At 51.7% G+C, this 18898-nt stretch overlaps 1 protein-coding gene across 1 annotated transcript in view; it reads right to left on the bottom strand.

Annotated features, from left to right (window-relative positions):
• LOC308569488 (SCO-spondin-like) overlaps positions 1 to 18898 on the bottom strand; it is a 198326-nt gene that overhangs the window by 141993 nt on the left and 37435 nt on the right. The window contains exons 21-27 of the mRNA XM_081163402.1: positions 11212 to 11468; positions 10428 to 10562; positions 9237 to 9439; positions 7620 to 7747; positions 6053 to 6162; positions 1871 to 2020; positions 739 to 832 (exon numbers count right to left, since the gene is read on the bottom strand). Coding sequence (XP_081019528.1) covers positions 739 to 832; positions 1871 to 2020; positions 6053 to 6162; positions 7620 to 7747; positions 9237 to 9439; positions 10428 to 10562; positions 11212 to 11468 — 1077 coding nt within the window. The remainder of the gene's footprint in view (positions 1 to 738; positions 833 to 1870; positions 2021 to 6052; positions 6163 to 7619; positions 7748 to 9236; positions 9440 to 10427; positions 10563 to 11211; positions 11469 to 18898) is intronic.

The raw sequence follows: 18898 nt of genomic DNA, 5'->3' as shown, positions 1-18898 counted from the left end.
GTGTTTGTCCGCAGACAGCTTTCCGGGTCATGTGGCCAGCAGGACTAAAGTGCTTCTGGTGCAACGGGACACCGTGGTGGAAACCAGAGCACATGGAAACACCGTTTACCTTCTCGCTGGAGCGGTGCCTATTTATCTACTTGCACTGGTGTGCTTTCGAACTGCTAGGTTGGCAGGAGCTGGGACAGAGCAACAGGAGCTCACTCCGTTGCGGGGCTTCGAACCGCCGACCTTCTGATCGGAAAGCCCAAGAGGCTCGTGGTTTAGACCACAGCGCCACCCGCGTCCTGCTTTTTACACCCCCCTGTAAAAGTGTTGTGGGTCTGAGCAGTCTTAGGTGCATTTATTGGTAGGTAGACAATTCTTCCCATCTGTAAAATTATTGAGTGCTAAAATGTTGTGGTTATAAAAAATAGGGGATTATGGCTGTAAAAGATTAAGTAAAAGAAAACAATAAGGAAAAATTAGATAAAATTAAGCGAGAGGATTTGCTGAAACAAATTTGGGAATTGGGATGCAGAAAAGGGGAGGTACGGGGAAGTCGGTGAAATAAGGTTTAAGAAAAAAAAGGATTTGAAATTATACATGTTTGTTTTGTGTGTTTATGTTTGTAATGTTTTGTAATGTGTATTGTGTATGTTTTATGATTTGTGAAAATTTAATAAACATTTATAAAATAAAAAAATAGACAGTTCTTCCCATCTGCCCTGCTCCTGCCAGCCTTTTTTACGGACTTACCAGTTCCTGCATTCCTGCATCACCAGGGCTCCCAGTGGGAACAGAGTGCCCTCCCAGTAGCAAGGGCACTCGGAGGGGTCGATGCAGCGGCCGCCTGGCAGGGAAGGAACAGCAGAATATCAGGAGAGCCCTGTTGGATCAGGCCAATAGCCCATCGGGTCCGGCAGCCCCAGGTTTGAAACCCGCAAGAACGATCTCCTCCCTGAGCAGAGCTCTTTGGGCGGATCTCAACACTTGTGGGAGCACTGATGGGTTGCTGCAGGAATGGTGGAGAGGCATTTCAGTTTGTACCCAGCTGGATAGCCTAGTGGGTAGAGCACGAGACTTGTAGCCTCAGGGTCATGGGTTCGAGCCCCACGTTGGGCAAAAGATCCCTGCATTGCAGGGGGTTGGACTAGATGACCCTTGGGGTCCCTTCCAAGTCTACGATTCTAGGATTTTCATCCTTCTATCCAGGGACTTCTCATCATGGCTGATGACCAGGGAGGACGGTCGTAGCCGCCCAGAGATGGAAGGATGATAAAGTTCCAACCAGAGAAGAATGGATAATCAAGATGATGGACTATGCCGAAATGGCAAAATTGACAGGGAGAATCAGAAGCCAATAAGATAATAAATTTAATTAGGAATGGGGAAAAAAATTATAGATTGTCTTAAAGGACACAGTTAAAAACATTAACAGGATTAACATAACACTTGTAATAATTCTGTAGTTATAAATGGAAATTTGAATACAATTTGGACAATATTATAGGATGCAGTATAAAATGAAGTACTATGGAAACCACAGGAGGGTGGAGGGAAGTCCACAGATCCAGGGAAACCTAGATACGTATAAAACTGACTATAAAAACATGTAGGTTTGAATGTAAAAGATATTTGTAAAAACCTAAAATAAATAAATAAATATTTAAAAAGGGAGGACGGAAGCAGCAGTCTAGTGCTGCTCTTCCCACACACCAGCTGACCCTTTGCAACCTTCTTCAGCACAGGGACCCAACGCCTCTGAGAATAATAGAATTGTCGAGTCGGAAGGGACACCACAAAGGCCATCTAGTCCAACCCCCTTCAGTGCAGGAGTCGCAGCAAAAGCATCCATAATAGGTGGTCCTCTGCCTCCCCCCCATCTTACCATGCACGACTTTGCCCTCCGGGCAGAAGCATCCCTCCACGCAGGAAAGGGCCTCGCTGCTGCAGGCCCCCTCCAGGCCGAAGTTCTTGCAGGTGGGGGGGCAGGCTGGGCCGCAGGCGTCGTACTCCAGCCCGTGGTCACACTGCATGGCTGAGCAGGGAGAGAGGGAAGTGCTTGCTCACTTACTCATTACAAAAAAACAAATAAATCACCAAGCATCAAGTGCTGTTTTGAGAGGCAGGCACGGCCACACTTGGCCCTCCAGCTGTTTGGGGACGACAACTGCCATCATCCCTAGCTAACAGGATCAGTGGCCAGGGATGGTGGGAGTTGTAGTCCCAAAACATCTGGAGGGCCAAGTTTGTTTTTTTTTATAAAAATTTTTATTTGGTTTTCTGCTTTTATAAAAACAAAACACACACAAAGAAAAGACACAAAACAAAAACATGTATAAAATCAGCAAATCCCCATTTCATAACCTTGTTCCCTGACTTCCCCCCACCCCCCCTCGTGCATCCCAGTTCCCAAGATTATATCAGCAAGTTGGTGTTTCTTCTTAACCATCTTATTCATCTTATTACCTCTTTTATAATAAAAATTGATTTTCCTAAGTTGGACTTAAGTTCTCTTCCATCGATTTTCATTTTGTCTTAATTAAGAGTCATATTAACCAAACCTAAAAGTCTTAAGAGTTTATAAGAATCTCCTCTTCCCTCCCTCCCATCCCCGGTTTTTGTCCCTTCCCAATAGAAATCCAAATTCGAGATTCTCAGCCTGGGTTCCTCACATCCGAGGCTTTCAAGTCTATTTCAGTCCCTCTCCGCCTGTCTTGTTGGTAGTCCTTTATGTCAATCGTCGAGTCTGGAAAAAGTTCTTTCACCATCAAAGTGTATTCTCTTCCCACAAGGAGATTTGAAAGTAACTGCTGAAAAATTTCCACAAAGCCTGTATCTTCAGAATCAAAGTCCAAACTGAGGCCCCAGTCATATTTCTTTATTTTAAGTTCCTGTATTCCATATTGTCCCGGGACCTCCTCCTTCTTCTTCTGTGTCTTTCGCAGACTTGTGGTAGATAAGTTCCCAGCGTCTCCTTGCTTGTGTTCCACAGATGTCAGCTTTTGGTTGTTACTTCCCAAGGTTACTTCTTCTTTTTCTTGTTGTTTAGTCTCTTCCACCTCTGTAGATATTGTTTCCCATTCAGCTGTGGATTCTTTCTCATTCAGGTCCTCAATACAGAGAGCAGAGTTGCCTGTTCCCAAGGTCATAGTCACAAGTTGTTTATTCATGGCCAAGCTCTGCTCTTGTAAGGTTCCCACCAATTGAAACATCCTTTCGATTTCCACTAGTAACTTTCCTTCCACAGCCATTGTATCCATTGTAATTTCACAGAATTCCCCCTAGAGGGAATCTGGTTACTTATTAGTCTTTTCTCCAACAGTCCTTTAACAAATTATTATTACTTTGTTTCCAACAATTTTGGCTCAATTATAACTCGTCTTAGTCCAGAGGAATCTTAGATAGCGATTTTTCCACTTTAAACCGCCCGTTTGACAGCTTTGACAGCTGTCAAACTCCGCAGCTCTTACACAGGCACAAAGGCAGGACTTTCCCGAGCCCGGGAGGGGGGGTTGTTTAAAACAAAAAGAAGGTTTCCAAAACTCCACTCTCCAGCCCAAAATTTCCTTTAGCCAAATCTTGAAAGTTAATGTCCTTTTTAACTCACCCCACCAAGGGTAGGCTCTCCAGCTTAGCTCTTATGTCGTTGCGTAGATCGTCTGCAAGGGGGGGGGGTGCGGACTTCCTTTTAGCACACCCCCCGGTCGTCTCCAATTCAGGGTAAATTTTTTTAAAGTCCCAATCCGTCTTACTCACGGGTGATTCTTTCAGTCCAAATTTTCAAGGAAGGAAGTCAGCGCTCTCTGGTCATGGCTCGCGGCTTCGCTCCACCGAGGTAGCGATCGACTCTCAGTGCCACGCCACCCCCGTATCCTCTCCGCAGCCTTTAAAAAGGCTCTTCGTGGATCAGGGGGGGCGCTTAAGGCACCCGCCGAGTCTTCAGTCCGCAGGCATCCGCGGCTGCGGTTTTTAAGGGTCCCCGCGTCGCCGGCGCGGCAAAGACCCGTCCTCGGTAGAGCCGATTCCCTCCGCAGCTCGGAGGGAATCCGCCATTTCCAGATCGCGTCAACCCGGAAGTCACTGGAGGGCCAAGTTTGGCCATGCCAAGGGAACTGTCTGGGGAATCCAGGGTGCATTGGTCTCAAAGTTCTTATTATTAATATGTGCAGTATTAAATTAATATACTGCCCTTCATCCAAATATCACAGGGAGGGTTACAGTATAAAAACACATCAAGTACATAATGTAACAACAGCAACAAAACAATGACCCACAAACACTCTGACACATTTAAAAGGCATAATAATAATAATAATAATAATAATAATAATAATAATAATAATAATTTATTATTTATACCCTGCCCATCTGGCTGGGTTTCCCCAGCCACTCTGGGTGGCTTCCAACAGAACATTAAAATACAATAACCTATTAAACATTAAAAGCTTCCCTAAACAGGGCTGCCTTCAGATGTCTTCTAAAAGTTTGGTAGTTATCTTTCTCTTTGACATCTGGTGGGAGGGTGTTCCACAGGGCGGGTGCCACCACCGAGAAGGCCCTCTGCCTGGTTCCCTGTAACTTGGCTTCTCGTAGCCAAAGGCCTCAGTGAAGAGGAATGCAATGAAGGCGCCAGGCGAGCGTCTCTGGGGAGAGTCTGGTTTCACAAGGTCCTCCAGGGAAAGGAGCAAACTGTAAGACAAGGCTAGCCCTGCTCCCCCCAGCAATTTGTGCACCACTATTAGGGACAGGTTGGATGCAGAGGAATGGGGGGAGGAACCAGCTGGGGAACCCCCCCCCCGGGTGAAGAAGGACCAGAGCCCACGGAGGGGTGGTGGGACGACAATGAGCGGTCAGAGAGTGTAGACTGGGAGGAGGAGGTGTTGGAAGCTGAAGAGGCAACCGGGCTTAGTGAGCGGGGAGAGTCTGTGGCAGAGAGAAGTCCAGAATTGGAGGCTGAGGCAGGAGAGGAGGCAGAGATGGGTCTGGCTGGTGAAGAAGCTCAGGTTGTCGCCTCCTTCTGCTGCAACAAGCTCCCCTCCCCACTTGTCTCCCAGACCCAGAAGAGGGCTGAAAAGGGCTGGGGAGAGGTTGGCTTCATGCAGGTGCAGTCTCCAGTGGCTTGGGGGAAATCCTGGAAAGGAGGGGACTTAGACAATTGGGGGAGGCGGGGACCTTCAGTCTCTGCAGCCGCTTCATGAAGGTAAGACCTCCAGAACTAATGCCAGTGTACTGAAAGAAGCAAAGATCACCTGTGTTGAAGCAAAGATTCTTCAACGTCAACTTTGTTGGACTGGTCATGTTGTGCGGATGCCTGATTAGCATCTTCCAAAGCAACTACTCTATTCCGAACTTAAAAATGGAAAGTGTAATGCTGGTGGGTCAACAAAAGAGCTTTAATCTTAAAAGGCTAATCTTAAAAAAAGTAGTATAAACACTGACAACTGGGAAACACTGGCCTGTGAGCGCTCCATTGGAGAACAGCCTTTACCAAAGGTGTCATGGGCTTTGAAGACACTCGAACTCAGGACGCAAGGGAGAAAGGTGCTAAGAGGAAGGCACACTTGGCAAACCCTCACCGTGATCAACCCCCCCGGAAACCTATGTCCCCACTGTGGAAGGATGTGTGGATCCAGAATTGGCCTCCACAGTCACTTACAGACTCACTGTTAAAACAGTGTTTATGGAAGACAATCTTACTTGGTTATAAATGATCACCAAAGAAGAAGAAGCAGCTGTGCTCATTAGGCCTGACACTCCTGTACAATACATGTATACCAACTTGCAAGGTGTGATTGACTGCTGCCTCGCTTCTGTCAGCTGCCAGCTGGACTAAAGAATGCTAGGTGCATTGCCTCAGAATTATTATTTTTTAACTGCCTTGGTTCATGCGAAGTCTCTTCCCTTCTGGTCTGCAGTGTAAGTGGTAGGGTAGAGGCAGCAACATTCGGACAGTAAGGCCCACTGGCAACACTGCCCAGCTGTTGTGTCGCAGCTGGGCAGCAAAGGCTTTCCCCCTTTCCACACAGAGCCCACTTCCAGACTCCCAAACAAAAGCAGCATGACTTACGGCAGAGATCCTGGCTTCTCCAGCGCACAGGAACCCCCCGCTGGCTGCACTCCTCTGCGTAGGTAGCGATGGCGGTGCAGAGGCACTCGCAGTCCCCTCCGGAATCACAGCTGGGGGGAGAAGAAAGTCAGGGAGGTAAAGGGACCCCTGACCATTAGGTCCAGTCGTGACCGACTCTGGGGTTGTGGCGCTCATCTCGCTTTCTTCACTGAGGGAGCCGGCGTACAGGACTAAGCCGCTTCTGGCGAATCAGAACAGCGCACGGAAACGCCGTTTACCTTCCCGCTGGAGCAGTACCTATTTATCTACTTGCACTTTGACGTGCTTTCGAACTGCTAGGTTGGCAGGAGCAGGGACCGAGCAACGGGAGCTCACCCTGTCGCGGGGATTCGAACTGCCGACCTTCTGATCGGCAAGTCCTAGGCTCTGTGGTTTAACCCACAGCGTCACCCACATCCCAGGGGGACAGTAGAGGGACACAAGAGGGTCTCTACTCAGGAACAGCCTCCTAAGAATAGCCCCCCCACAAGCTCACAAGTTTCCAAATGCATTCTCAAAACTCCCCAAGTTATCATTTCTAAAGCCCCTTGTAGGGGAAGACACATTCCCTACCCCGATGGCCTCATATCTGGTTGTGAATCTCCCTGATCACCACCACTACCACCAATAATATTTATATACAACTTAATATGCAAAACCCCTAAGCGGTTTACATAAAACATAGTAAGATAAATGAAAAGACAGGGGGAAATGTGCTATCAATTAGGCTTGCCATATGTTTTCGGGTGTAAAAACGGCGTGGGGGGTTTTTTTTTGCCAAACTGGCAAAATGTCAGAGAAAACCCGGATGTATGGGAAAATGCAGCAGAAACCGCTCAAAAAGCTTAAAATCACTATTTTTGAGGTGGGTTTATTAAAAAAAAAACGTCAACAATTTTTGGGGTCTTCCTAATAAAAGCTCAACAACTACGGGTGTCAGGGATTTTATTTTTAGAAATATAGCAACCCTATGGAAATACAACATTTAAAACCAAAGGTAATTATTATTATTAACAATAATAATTATAATAATAATAATAATACTGACCCTCCCCAGCCAGCTAACACCAATAAAATCACAGTAAAAACATAATAGGGGAAAATGAGAGGGGACGGGGCAATTTAAAAAATAGGTTAAAATGCAATTTAAAATGCAGCCTCATTTTAAAAGTAGCCCATGGATTAAAACTGTAAGGGGAGGAAAACATAAGTGTCAGACTGAGTCCAGACCAAAGGCCAGGCGGAACAGCTCCGTCTTGCAGGTCCTGAGGAAAGATGTCAAGTCCCACAGGGCCCTAGTCTCTTGGGACAGAGCATTCCACCACGTTGGGGCCAGCACTGAAAAGGCCATGGCCCTAGTTGAGACCAATCTAACCACCTTGCGACTTGGGACCTCCAAAGTGTTACAAAAAAGGACATCAGTAAAAAATCAACAACAGGGAAGCCCTCAATTCAACATTTTTAATGTTTAATATATCAATAGATTACTATCAAGGTATAACGGCTATATGTCTCGCCAGCCCCCTACCCGCAGGCGTCGAAGATGCACCACTCGTAGAACTGCTGGCAGGGGAGTTCCTCATGGCAGGGGGCGAAGAGGTCCTGCAAGAGGACCCCACAGCGCTTCCGGGCCCAGGTCACGCGGTGTGAGTTCACCTTGGTGGTGGGAGGGAGGAAGACAGAAGTGAGAGGGGCCGCTGACTTCACCAGAAGCCCCTGCTGGATGAGGCCAATGGCCCACCTGGTCCAGCGCCCTGATCTCACAGCAGATGCCTCTTTTGGGAAAATCCGAAGCAGGATCCAATCACAAGAGCCACTGTCTCCTCCTGCGGTTTCTAACAAAGCCATTTCCGACCTGGGAGGAGAGGGGGTTGCGGGCAGTAATCCCTCCCACATCCCACACCATTGCCCCCACGTGATTAGGGAATCCCCAGGCGTGTCCGCGACCCGGCCCGCCAATCGGCGGACCGGGGAGGCGTGGCCTAGCCTATTTAAGACTAGGCACGCCAGGGGACCGCCCTTGCTATGGACTTCGGTTGGTCGCCGCAAGGGGCCTGGTAGGAATTTTTCCAAGTTGGCACACTTTGAGCCTTTGGGTTTTTTCGCCTACCTCGTAGCAAACGTCACAACTTATTCGGTATTGGCGGTTAGGCATTGGCAGGGGTCAATTGTTATGCAAATAAAGGGGGAAGGAAACGCCATCACCTTCCCCAAAAGAAAAGGGTAGTCCGGTAGAGGACTCCGGGGGGGCGTTGCCTTGTCCGAAACCTAGGGAGGTAAGGGCCTCCGGCACGCCCCAGAGTGGTAACACCCGTTGGGATCCTAGTTGGCGTACTTCAACAGGACTCCCACGGCTTGTGGACAACCCTTCCCGGTCCCCATGCCGGGTAGTCGATAGGAGCCAATGCCTAAGGCCAATACCTTCCAATTCTGTAATCAATAAAGTTGTGGCCTTTTATGCCCGTTAACCTTAAATACTGTGTCCAGTGTCTTCATTTCACATGGGGGAGGGGACTTGCCACGCAACTGGTACTGGATTGCTGCCTCCGACTGTGGAGGACAGAGCAGCTTCTTGCTCCTCTTTCCCCTGAACTAAAAAGTCCCAAAGGCTGCAACCATTCTTCATAGGGGATTCACTCCTTCCCCTTGTTCATTTGGGCTGTCCTTCTCTGGTCTTTCCCCCACTCTAGAATATCCTTTTTGAGTGAGGTGACCAGGACTGTATGCAGAATTCCAAATGCCGTCGCACTAAAGATCTGCACCTTCTGCATGCAGCAGCCACAGGTTAAACCTGGCACACCTCCCCCCGCTCGTCCTCGTATGGTGACATTTCTCTTTATTGTACAGGAACGCAGTTGCATGCATTTGCCTTTCAAGCTCCATGACTGAGTGTTGTTGGAGTCCCACCCCCACCCCACCCCCGGTGAAAAGCCGCTCTTTAGCACTCCATCGGAGCAAACTTCAGTTCAGGTTTTCTGCAGGTTGACATTTGTTCCGATGGAGCGCTAGAGAGCGGGTTTTCGTGGGGAAAGCTCTTGAGTTAAAAAGGATGCAGGGACACAGAACTTGAAAGCGTGGACCAGGCCCGTAAAGAGGTGAATGTGGATCAGAGATGGATTTTAACTGGGCACCGATCTGGGCGTACCGTGCAAGGGTGCTCAAAATCCTGGCTGTTGACCTCAGGGCAGAGCAGGCTGACGCGCCAGGAGTTGCCAAAGAGATCTGCTGTGGGCTCCACAATGCCTTGCCGGCTGGTGAAATCGTTCTCGGTGTCCCCATCAAAGTTCCCACACAGGCCTGACATGCGGCCTTGGTACATGGGGTCCACTTTGATGTAGATGCGGGTGCCTGTACAGAGAGGGGAAAGAGCTCATTCACAGCCTCTTGGAGTCAAAATAAAAGGAATACATGCTGACTTATTTTTCAACTTCATTCCCCCTTTCCGTTCCTAAGTTCTCTCCACCACCACCTCACAATTTTTTTCATTTTAAAAACAATGAAGAAGCAGGACTTTCAGCTACCCTGTGTTTGGATTTTTAGGGTTGTAAAATAGTTGCTCTGTGCTTTAGAGCTTCGTCTGCACAGGAAGATCAAAAGTTCACAGGAAAAGTCAAAGCTCATAGGAGGAGGATTTGCATAGGGAGGTTAAAAGCATTTAAGAGGAAATTTTGCGCAGGTGAGTCAAAAGCTCAGCCTCGGCATATAGCAAGCAGAAGAAAAGAGAATTTTTACTCCTTATTGGCTCAAAGGTTGGCAGGGGGATGAAAAAATGGCATGTAAGGAAAATTGGAAGATGGGGAGGGAGAAGAGAGAACTAAGGGAGAACTGAAATTAGAGCCCTCTTGCAAATAGAGCATAAACCTGAAACAAGGACCCAGGATACAAACCTGAAACAGTTGGAAAAGCAAAACAGAGAAGGCTGGAAGCCTCTGTTTTGAACAATATTCACCAGGTTAGGAAAACAGTCCAGAACAAGACCGATTGGATACATATATCTCTGATCATTTTGCAATCATGTGTCGTTGATTTTGCTCTTATATTTCGACTATAAACCATGTTTCTTTCCTCCAACTTTCTCAAGAACTGTTTAACTCTCTACTTTATTAAAGGTCAAGAGGTTAGGAGCTTGGCCCACAATGCACAGGAGCCAACTCCTAGGGCCCAAGGGGTCTTTGCACCCCCAATAAAATATTTGAGGGGGCCACAGTCCAAAGTTGGTGAGCACTGCCATTCAAACGATGTGCATGAGCCACATCATGTGAGTGAGTAGGCGGGGCAGGGCTTACCTCCCACCCAATATTTTATTAAAGTTGGCACAACTCCTGCCCAGTCTCACCTCCATCCCAGAGCACCGTCAGCCCCAGCTGGGAGATGAGCGAGAGGAAGAGCCCGGCTCTCTCAAGGGTCAGGCCGTTCCCACTATACGTTTTCGGGGGGCGCACCGAAACCCCGTTCACAGTCACGTCTTTTCCTGGTGTGGACAGAGAAAGCCAAAATCAGGAGGGCACGCGATGGGCAGATGGGCACGATACTCGTCTCTTCCACCCCCCTTTTTAAAAGGTTTTTTTTTAATTAACAATTTCAACATATCAAAATACCAAAACATGCCATATTCGTTATTTCCCCCTCCCCCCACCTCCCCATCAAACCCTCCCCCCCCAAGACTTCCCTTAGCTCCTCTCTCTGATTTCTCACCACATATTGTTCTCTGCATACTGTAAAATTGCATAAATCCTTACTGTGTTAACAGTCCACAAATTTGTGTATGTTTATTCAAAACCTGCCAAGGAGTCCAATTCATTCTGTTGTCTTTTTAAGTAATTTGTAAGAAGTTCCCATTCTTCTTTGAAGTCACAGTTGTCCTTATCTCACAATTTGTATGTCAATTTCGACAGTTCTGCACAGTTCATCAATTTCTCTTCCCACTGTTCTTTCATTGGGGTTTCCTCGTTCTTCCATCCTTGTGCTATCAAGACTCTTGCCGCTGTTGTAGCATACATAAATAAGTTCTTTGTTTTCCTTGGCAGGTCTTGTCCTACAATCCCTAACAAAAATGCTTCTGGCTTTTTTACAAATGTCATTTTAAACATTTTCTTCAAGTCTCTTTCCCCGTTAATTACCTCGGAGCAGGTGGACCACCGTGTTGCCAATGAGCACCACGACGGATTTGGTGCAGGTGGTGCCGCTGGTGCCGCAGGGCACGTTCTCGGCGGTGACGGTGAAGGCCCCGCTGCTCTCCTGGGCCAGGATGTACTCACAGTCACCCAGGAAGGTGTAGGTCCGCCCGTCGAAAGTGATGTAGTGGGGGTCCCCGGTGGCTACACACGTCCCAGCGCAGTGGTGGCGGCTGCAGTCCCAGCGCCGGTTTTGGCAAATGCTGCAAGGAAGGAGACGGAGGGACCACAAGGTGGTGAGTGCTGAGCCAAGCACCTCTCATGCCACGGGTCTACAGCCAATGTCAGGAGCAAGCCAGCAGTCAATCACACAGAGAAGGCGAAGTTAACTCTTTACAGTGGTGCCTCGCAAAACGAAAAGAATCCGTTCTGTGATTCTCTTCGTCTAGCGGTTTTTTCGTCTTGCGAAGCAAGCCCATTGAAGGATTAGCGGATTAGCGCTATTAGCGGCTTTCAGCGGCTTTTAGCGGCTTATCTGCTGATCGGATCAGCTGATAAACGGCTTAGCGGCTTAGAAAAAGGGGGGGAAGGGGGAAAAAACCAGCAGGAACTCGCAAGACATTGTCGTCTTGCGAAGCAAGCCCATAGGAAATTCATTTTGCGAAGCACCTCCAAAACGGAAAACTCTTTCGTCTAGCGAGTTTTCCATCTTGCGAGGCATTCGTCTTGCGGGGCACCACTGTATTAGAAGAAACAGGATCTGCACAGGAGTGTCAGGTCAAAGGAGCAGAGCGACTCTCCTGGGTAGGTCTTGCCCCTGTGAGGCAAGCTGTGGAGACGGAAGATCGCTGCCTTCCCACAGCTGCCTAAGTGTCAGGGACTGTGCTGAGGAGGGCTGCACTGAGGGGGAATGGTGGGATCCATCCCCTCCCCCTGGGGCATAGTTCAGAAGGCAGAAGCTGGGAAATACTGAATGGGGAACAGCTAGGAGGAGAAGAAACACAGGGAGAGAAAGGGTTAACAGATTCACAGTCATGGACAGCATTTCTCCATTGTCCTCCCCGGGGTTGAGAAGTGTTCAGAAAGTCTCAGAACAGAAAGAGCAGATTACAAGACATAGGGGTGACTTAGATTAATAGGGACGGAGGAGGGAGTGCGCCTTAATTGGGAGCGCCGCCATTTCTAGGGAAACGTGTTTGTCAGGGGTTCAGGAGCAGAGGCAAGGGCAAGGGAGGAAACAGAGAGCGAGGGGGAGGAGGCAGAAGAAAAGATGAGTGATGACGACGACCCGAGATCTCCGAGCCTTTCCAGTGAATCAGAAGATTCACAGAAAGGAGCACCAGTGGTCAGGGCAAGGGGGGAGCCTAGGGGGACACCCCAGGAAGATAGAGCCAGAGGGGACTCCGAGGGGAGCAGTTGGAAATCGGGACCAGCGTCACAGCCAGAGAGCAGGGAAGAGGAAGAGCGCCAGAGATCAAGCGCTGGCAGCTCGCAACAGGGGGGAGGGCACGAGTCAGGAGTGGCCACACCTCCATCGGGGAGCGAAGAAACGGTCAGATGGAAAGTGGAAGGTTGGGCGCGCGCGCCAAGTTCAAATGCACAGGAAAGTGACGCAGTAGGCAGCCAGGAGAGGGAGCCAGGTCCTAAAGCCCGGCGCAAGGAGACAGGGAGTTCCGGGGGGTCGGCGTCAGAGGAATCCCGGAGGGAGGAGACCCCGGGGGGCAGAGGGACCCAGAGGAGAGCAGTCAGGCGGAAAAGGTGGAGCAGGGCTAGGATATTAAGTTGGTGCACAAGGGGCGGAGACTCAGACGGAGCTTCGCCGATCTAGCCATTAGACGTAGAGTTGCACGTAGCAGCTTGAGAATGGAAACTGTAACTCAATAAAGACTTTTACTTAATGACCGCTGGCTAGCGTGATCCTCTGTGAGCTAGGATCTTGAAGCAGCTCTGACAGTAAGCTCCGTCTCAAAAATTGTGGGCATCTACAGCCTCGAGGAGAGGAGAGAAGCAGGTGCCTACTAGCTAGCTCACAAACGGCAGACAACATGACGGCTGAGCAGCAGATAGAGGAACTCAGAAAAGCAGTGTCACAACTGACTGCCGAGGCTCTCGCATCCAGGAAGAGAGAGGAGGAGGCAGCTGCTGCCTGCAGGGATCTCCAGGTCAGGTTGGACATGCTTACGAAGCACGGGCAACTGACACCCAAACAGGAGGGAATTGGGTTGGCGAGACGAACAGGCGGGCTGGTCTCTCACTTCGATGGGAACCTGCAGCAGTACCCCAACTTTAGAGCAGATGTAATGTGCGCACTGGAACTGCTGAATAAAGACTTTAGAGATGAGCAAGAGAAAGTGGGATTCATCATGTCCCATTTGCATGGGGAAGCTAAAGCATGGTTGCGCAATTTGTGGAGGGATAAGGATCCGGCGCTCCGAAATGCGGATGCCTTTATTAAAGCGATGGATGGGTGTTTCTTATCAAGCATTGACGTGGATCTTGCTCGGCAGCAGATACATGGACTGAGACAAGGAAGGGCCAGCGTAAGGCAGTATCATGCCCGCTTTTTCGCTTTGGTCAGTGCTCTGGAATGGGACAGGGATTCGGCTCCTGTAAGAGACCTGTTTTGGGAGGGATTGCACGGCTCTGTTAAAGATGAAATTGCGAGGGGGGAGAGACCCCGGACCACGCAGGAGATCGTTCAGAGGGCGCTAGCCGTGGGGGTGCGGCTGGAAGAACGTCCGTGGAGCAGGGACGAAGGGCGTGGAGGGCGCGAACCAGCCAGGGGCTCCTCCTTCCTTCCCAGAGAAGCAGCGCGTGCGCAATCCACGCCTCCACAAGGAGGAGGTGGGCAACCTATGGAGGTTGGAAGTGCAAGGGCTCAATCAGCAGCCAGAGCCCTAGCACCGACAACAGTGAAAGCGAAGCCTCCTAGAGGGAACAGGAAGTGTTACATCTGCGAGGAGCCAGGGCATATGGCGAAAGAGTGTCCCCGGAGGCTCCACAAGCACACTGCAGCCTCAGCAATGGTAACTGCAGCAACGCAACAAGGAGGACCACAGCAGGGAAACGACGATGTCTGGCTGGAGGAAGAGGCAATGGGGCCCAGCCAGACGTGTCAGTAAAGAAGTCCCCGGAGATTTCACAGCCCATGGACCCCCTCCCGCCCAAACCAGTAGTGAGGCTCACCGCATCGCTCCAGCTGCCCAATGGAATCACCATGGACGTGCCGCTCACCATTGACTCGGGAAGCAATGCGGACTTTATAGGGCAGGACTTTGTAGACCGGCACGCTATACAGTTGCTGCCGGCCACGCTGCCCCTGCAGGTGGTCACGGTGGATGGCAGGGAGCTGCTAGGGGGGCAAGTGGTGAAGCAGACGCCACCAATGGTGATGCGCCTTGGGAATCACAAGGAAATCATCAGCTTCAACGTCACTCAACTATCGGACACGCCCATTGTATTGGGCATGAGTTGGCTGGACAAGCACAGCCCAACGCTGGCTTGGTACCAGAGGCAGCTGACCTTCGGCTCTTCCTTTTGTGCTGAACACTGCATCGTCCCCCGGCAGGAAGGGGAGGAAGAGGAGTCACAGCTGCTGCTAGGCACGCTGCAAGCGATTCCCCACAAGTACGCAGAATTTTTGGAGGTTTTCTGCGAGAAGGAGGCAGACAGGCTACCCCCCCCCCACAGACCATATGACTGCAAAATTGACCTGCTGCCGGGGGCGGCGCTGCCTAAAGGGAAGCTGTATTCCATGTCTGAGGACGAACTGCAGGAACTCAAAGAGTTCATAGATCATAATTTGGAGCGCGGTTTCATCCGGGAGTCCAAGGCAGCGGGGGGCAGTCCGGTATTCTTTGTTAAGAAGCGGGACACGCCCCAAAAAAGACTGGTGGTGGACTATCGCATCTTAAACAGTGTGACCAAGCCATCGGACTTCCCCATGCCCCGGATCGACGACCTCCTCGCAAAGGTACGGAAGGGCAGCGTGTTCACCAAGTTGGACCTGCGAGGGGCGTACAACCTCATTCGCATGCGGGAAGGAGATGAGTGGAAGACAGCCATGTTCACGCCTCTGGGCACCTACGAATATAGAGTTATGCCTTTTGGATTGCAAAATGGCTCCCACGTTTTTCAAGCGTTCATGCATCACGTGTTGGCGGGGCTCCTCTACAAGACGTGCGTCTGTTTCTTAGATGACATCCTGATCTTTTCGGAATCGCAGCAGGAGCATGACAGACACGTCAGAGAAGTGCTAAGCAGGCTACAGCAGCATAGGCTCTACGCCAAGCTGGAGAAGTGCCAATTCAACGTGACGGAGGTGGATTTTCTGGGCTACAAGTTGTCTGACAAGGGGCTCGCCATGGACAGCGCCAAGGTTCGAGCGGTGTTGGACTGGAAGAGCCCACGCAACCGGAAGGAGGTCCAACGGTTTGTCGGCTTCGCGAACTTCTATCGCAAGTTTATCAAAGGCTTCGCTATGCAGACAGCGGCCATCACGGACACGCTTAGCTCCAAGAAGAAGAAGTTCATCTGGACAGAGCAGGCGGAGCAGTCCTTTCAGGCACTCAAGCGTCTCTTCGCGTCGGAAGAGCAGCTGCTGCATGTCGACCCCAGCAGGCCGATGAGGGTGGAGACAGACGCCTCGGACAGAGCCGTGGGAGCAGTCCTGCTGCAGAAAGACCCGCAGGGGGTTTGGCGGCCGGGAGCGTTTTACTCCAGGAAGCTCAGCAAGTCCGAACAGAATTACACCATCTGGGACAGAGAGTTGCTGGCCATTCATGCAGCATTCAAAGCATGGAGGCACTTCCTGATCGGCGCCAAGCACACGGTGCAGGTCTGCACGGACCACAAGAATCTGGAGCACTGGCGCACGGCACAGTTCCTGAACCAAAGGCAGATACGTTGGGCTGAGTTCTTTGCGAACTTTAACTTCCGAATAGAGTATGTCCCGGGGGACACCAACATCATGGCGGACGCTCTCTCTCGTAAGCCACAATATCTGGAGGACGCCAAGCCAGCGGCCGCCATGCACATCTTCGCACCAACAGTGTGGGCGTGCGCTGCGGCAACAGTGGACCTGGAGGCGGTGCGGCGAGCGTTGCAGGATGACTCCTTCGCGCAAGCGAAGATGGCAGAGGTGCACAGGGGCACGGCAGCGACCGACGAGTTCCAGCTGAGAGATGGATTGCTCATTCGTAAAGGGACCATCTACGTGCCGGGAGACGAACTTCGCGCCAAGGTACTGCAGCAGCTGCACGACGCGCCCACTGCCGGGCACTTTGGCAAGGAGAAGACGGTGGAATTAGTCGCCAGGGACTTCTGGTGGCCCGGAATGAGAGGGGAGGTCGCGGACTACGTGGCGCGGTGTGACACCTGCCAGAGGGCCAAACCGGTGCACAAACCGCCGGCCGGACTGTTGGAACCGCTGCAAACTCCGGTCGAACCATGGGAGAGAGTGGCCCTGGACTTTGTCACGGATCTGCCCAGCTCGAGGGGCAAGACGGCCGTGCTGCTGGTGGTGGACTTGTTCTCCAAGATGGCACATTTCATTCCGTGTGCCAAGGTGGCCACGGCGGAGCAAACCGCCAAACTGTTCATAGACCACGTGTTCAAGGTTCACGGTCTGCCACGGTCTATTCTGTCCGACCGGGGGCGACAGTTCATCTCGAATTTCTGGCAGAAGCTGATGGGCTTCCTGAACGTCAAGATCAACCTGGCGTCGGCGAGACACCCGCAGACCAACGGGCAGGCGGAGCGGGTCAATGCCATCATGCAGCAGTACCTGAGATGTTATGCGAATCAACAGCCGGCGACGTGGGTGGATTACCTGCCGCTCGCCGAGTTTGCCTACAACAACACGAAGCACGTGTCCACGGGGGTCACGCCGTTCTTCGCTAACAACGGGAGGCACCCCAGAACCTTCCCGGGACTGGAAAGGATGGGGGAGGGGGAGCCGCAGACAGCAGATGCGTTCGCGTCGGAGTTGCAAGAGGTCCACGATCAGCTGCGGCGACACCTGGAGCTGGCCAAACATGCATACAAGGTGCAAGCGGACAAACACAGAAGGGTTGGCGAAGAGATCCATGTGGGAGACTGGGTCTGGTTAGCAGCCCACGCAGTGCCGGCCAGGTCGTTGGCCAAGAAGAAGCTGGGGCATAAGCAACTGGGGCTCTACCAAGTCGAAGAGCAGGTCAACCCGGTGGCTTTCAGGCTGGCGCTTCCGGAGGGTTCCAGAATGCATCCGGTGTTCCACAGATCGGTGCTCACTCCCTACAAGGCACCGCACAGGTTTCAGGAACCCGGAACGGCACCGAGTCCGCTCAGAGAAGGAACCGGGCACGCGGGAGTGGCACAGGAGGAACGCATCAACGAAGTCACGGAGATTTTGGACTCCAGATGGGGGGAAGAGGGGGTAGAATACCTTCTCGCCAAGGAGGGCACCCCGGCCAGTGCGAACAGCTGGGTGCCGGGCTACGCCTTGGACGAACCTCTGCTCAAAGACGAGTTTCATGCCCTCTTCCCACATAGACCAATGCCAGAAGACTTTTTCGACGACTGGCTTTTCACGCCAACGCTTTCTGCCAGCACGTTCCGGGGGTTCGACTCGGACGAGGACCCGATACGAGACGCCCGTTCCCCAGAGGGGTCACCCTCGGGATCTGCCTCAGAACCCTCGTATTGGTGGGACGATAGACCAGAGGAGCAGTGGCGCAGGAAGTGGCAGGAAGGTCCAGGACGAGCAACGCCGCCAGGAGGAAGTGAGGGAGAGACGGACATGGACGTTTTCGGGGACGACCCTGGTTTCGAGCACGGCGGCACAGAGATGGAAGCGGAGGTGACCGTCGTCGACGAGAGCAGGGAGGCAGAACCGGGAGACTTCAGATGGAGGCCCGCCACGGGAAGCGAACTGTATCCGACGTTCGTCCCTCTGACACAGCAGCACCCAGTTCCCGCACCGGAAGGAGGGGAGGGGGGAACGGGGGGCTTCGAGGGGGGGATGGGTGTCAGGGGTTCAGGAGCAGAGGCAAGGGCAAGGGAGGAAACAGAGAGCGAGGGGGAGGAGGCAGAAGAAAAGATGAGTGATGACGACGACCCGAGATCTCCGAGCCTTTCCAGTGAATCAGAAGATTCACAGAAAGGAGCATCAGTGGTCAGGGCAAGGGGGGAGCCTAGGGGGACACCCCAGGAAGATAGAGCCAGAGGGGACTCCGAGGGGAGCAGTTGGAAATCGGGACCAGCGTCACAGCCAGAGAGCAGGGAAGAGGAAGAGCGCCAGAGATCAAGCGCTGGCAGCTCGCAACAGGGGGGAGGGCACGAGTCAGGAGTGGCCACACCTCCATCGGGGAGCGAAGAAACGGTCAGACGGAAAGTGGAAGGTTGGGCGCGCGCGCCAAGTTCAAATGCACAGGAAAGTGACGCAGTAGGCAGCCAGGAGAGGGAGCCAGGTCCTAAAGCCCGGCGCAAGGAGACAGGGAGTTCCGGGGGGTCGGCGTCAGAGGAATCCCGGAGGGAGGAGACCCCGGGGGGCAGAGGGACCCAGAGGAGAGCAGTCAGGCGGAAAAGGTGGAGCAGGGCTAGGATATTAAGTTGGTGCACAAGGGGCGGAGACTCAGACGGAGCTTCGCCGATCTAGCCATTAGACGTAGAGTTGCACGTAGCAGCTTGAAAATGGAAACTGTAACTCAATAAA

This window comes from Podarcis bocagei, assembly GCF_964188305.1.
Source record: "Podarcis bocagei genome assembly, chromosome: 12".
Taxonomy (NCBI): domain Eukaryota; kingdom Metazoa; phylum Chordata; class Lepidosauria; order Squamata; family Lacertidae; genus Podarcis; species Podarcis bocagei.
This window is presented reverse-complemented; position numbering and strand designations above follow the sequence as displayed.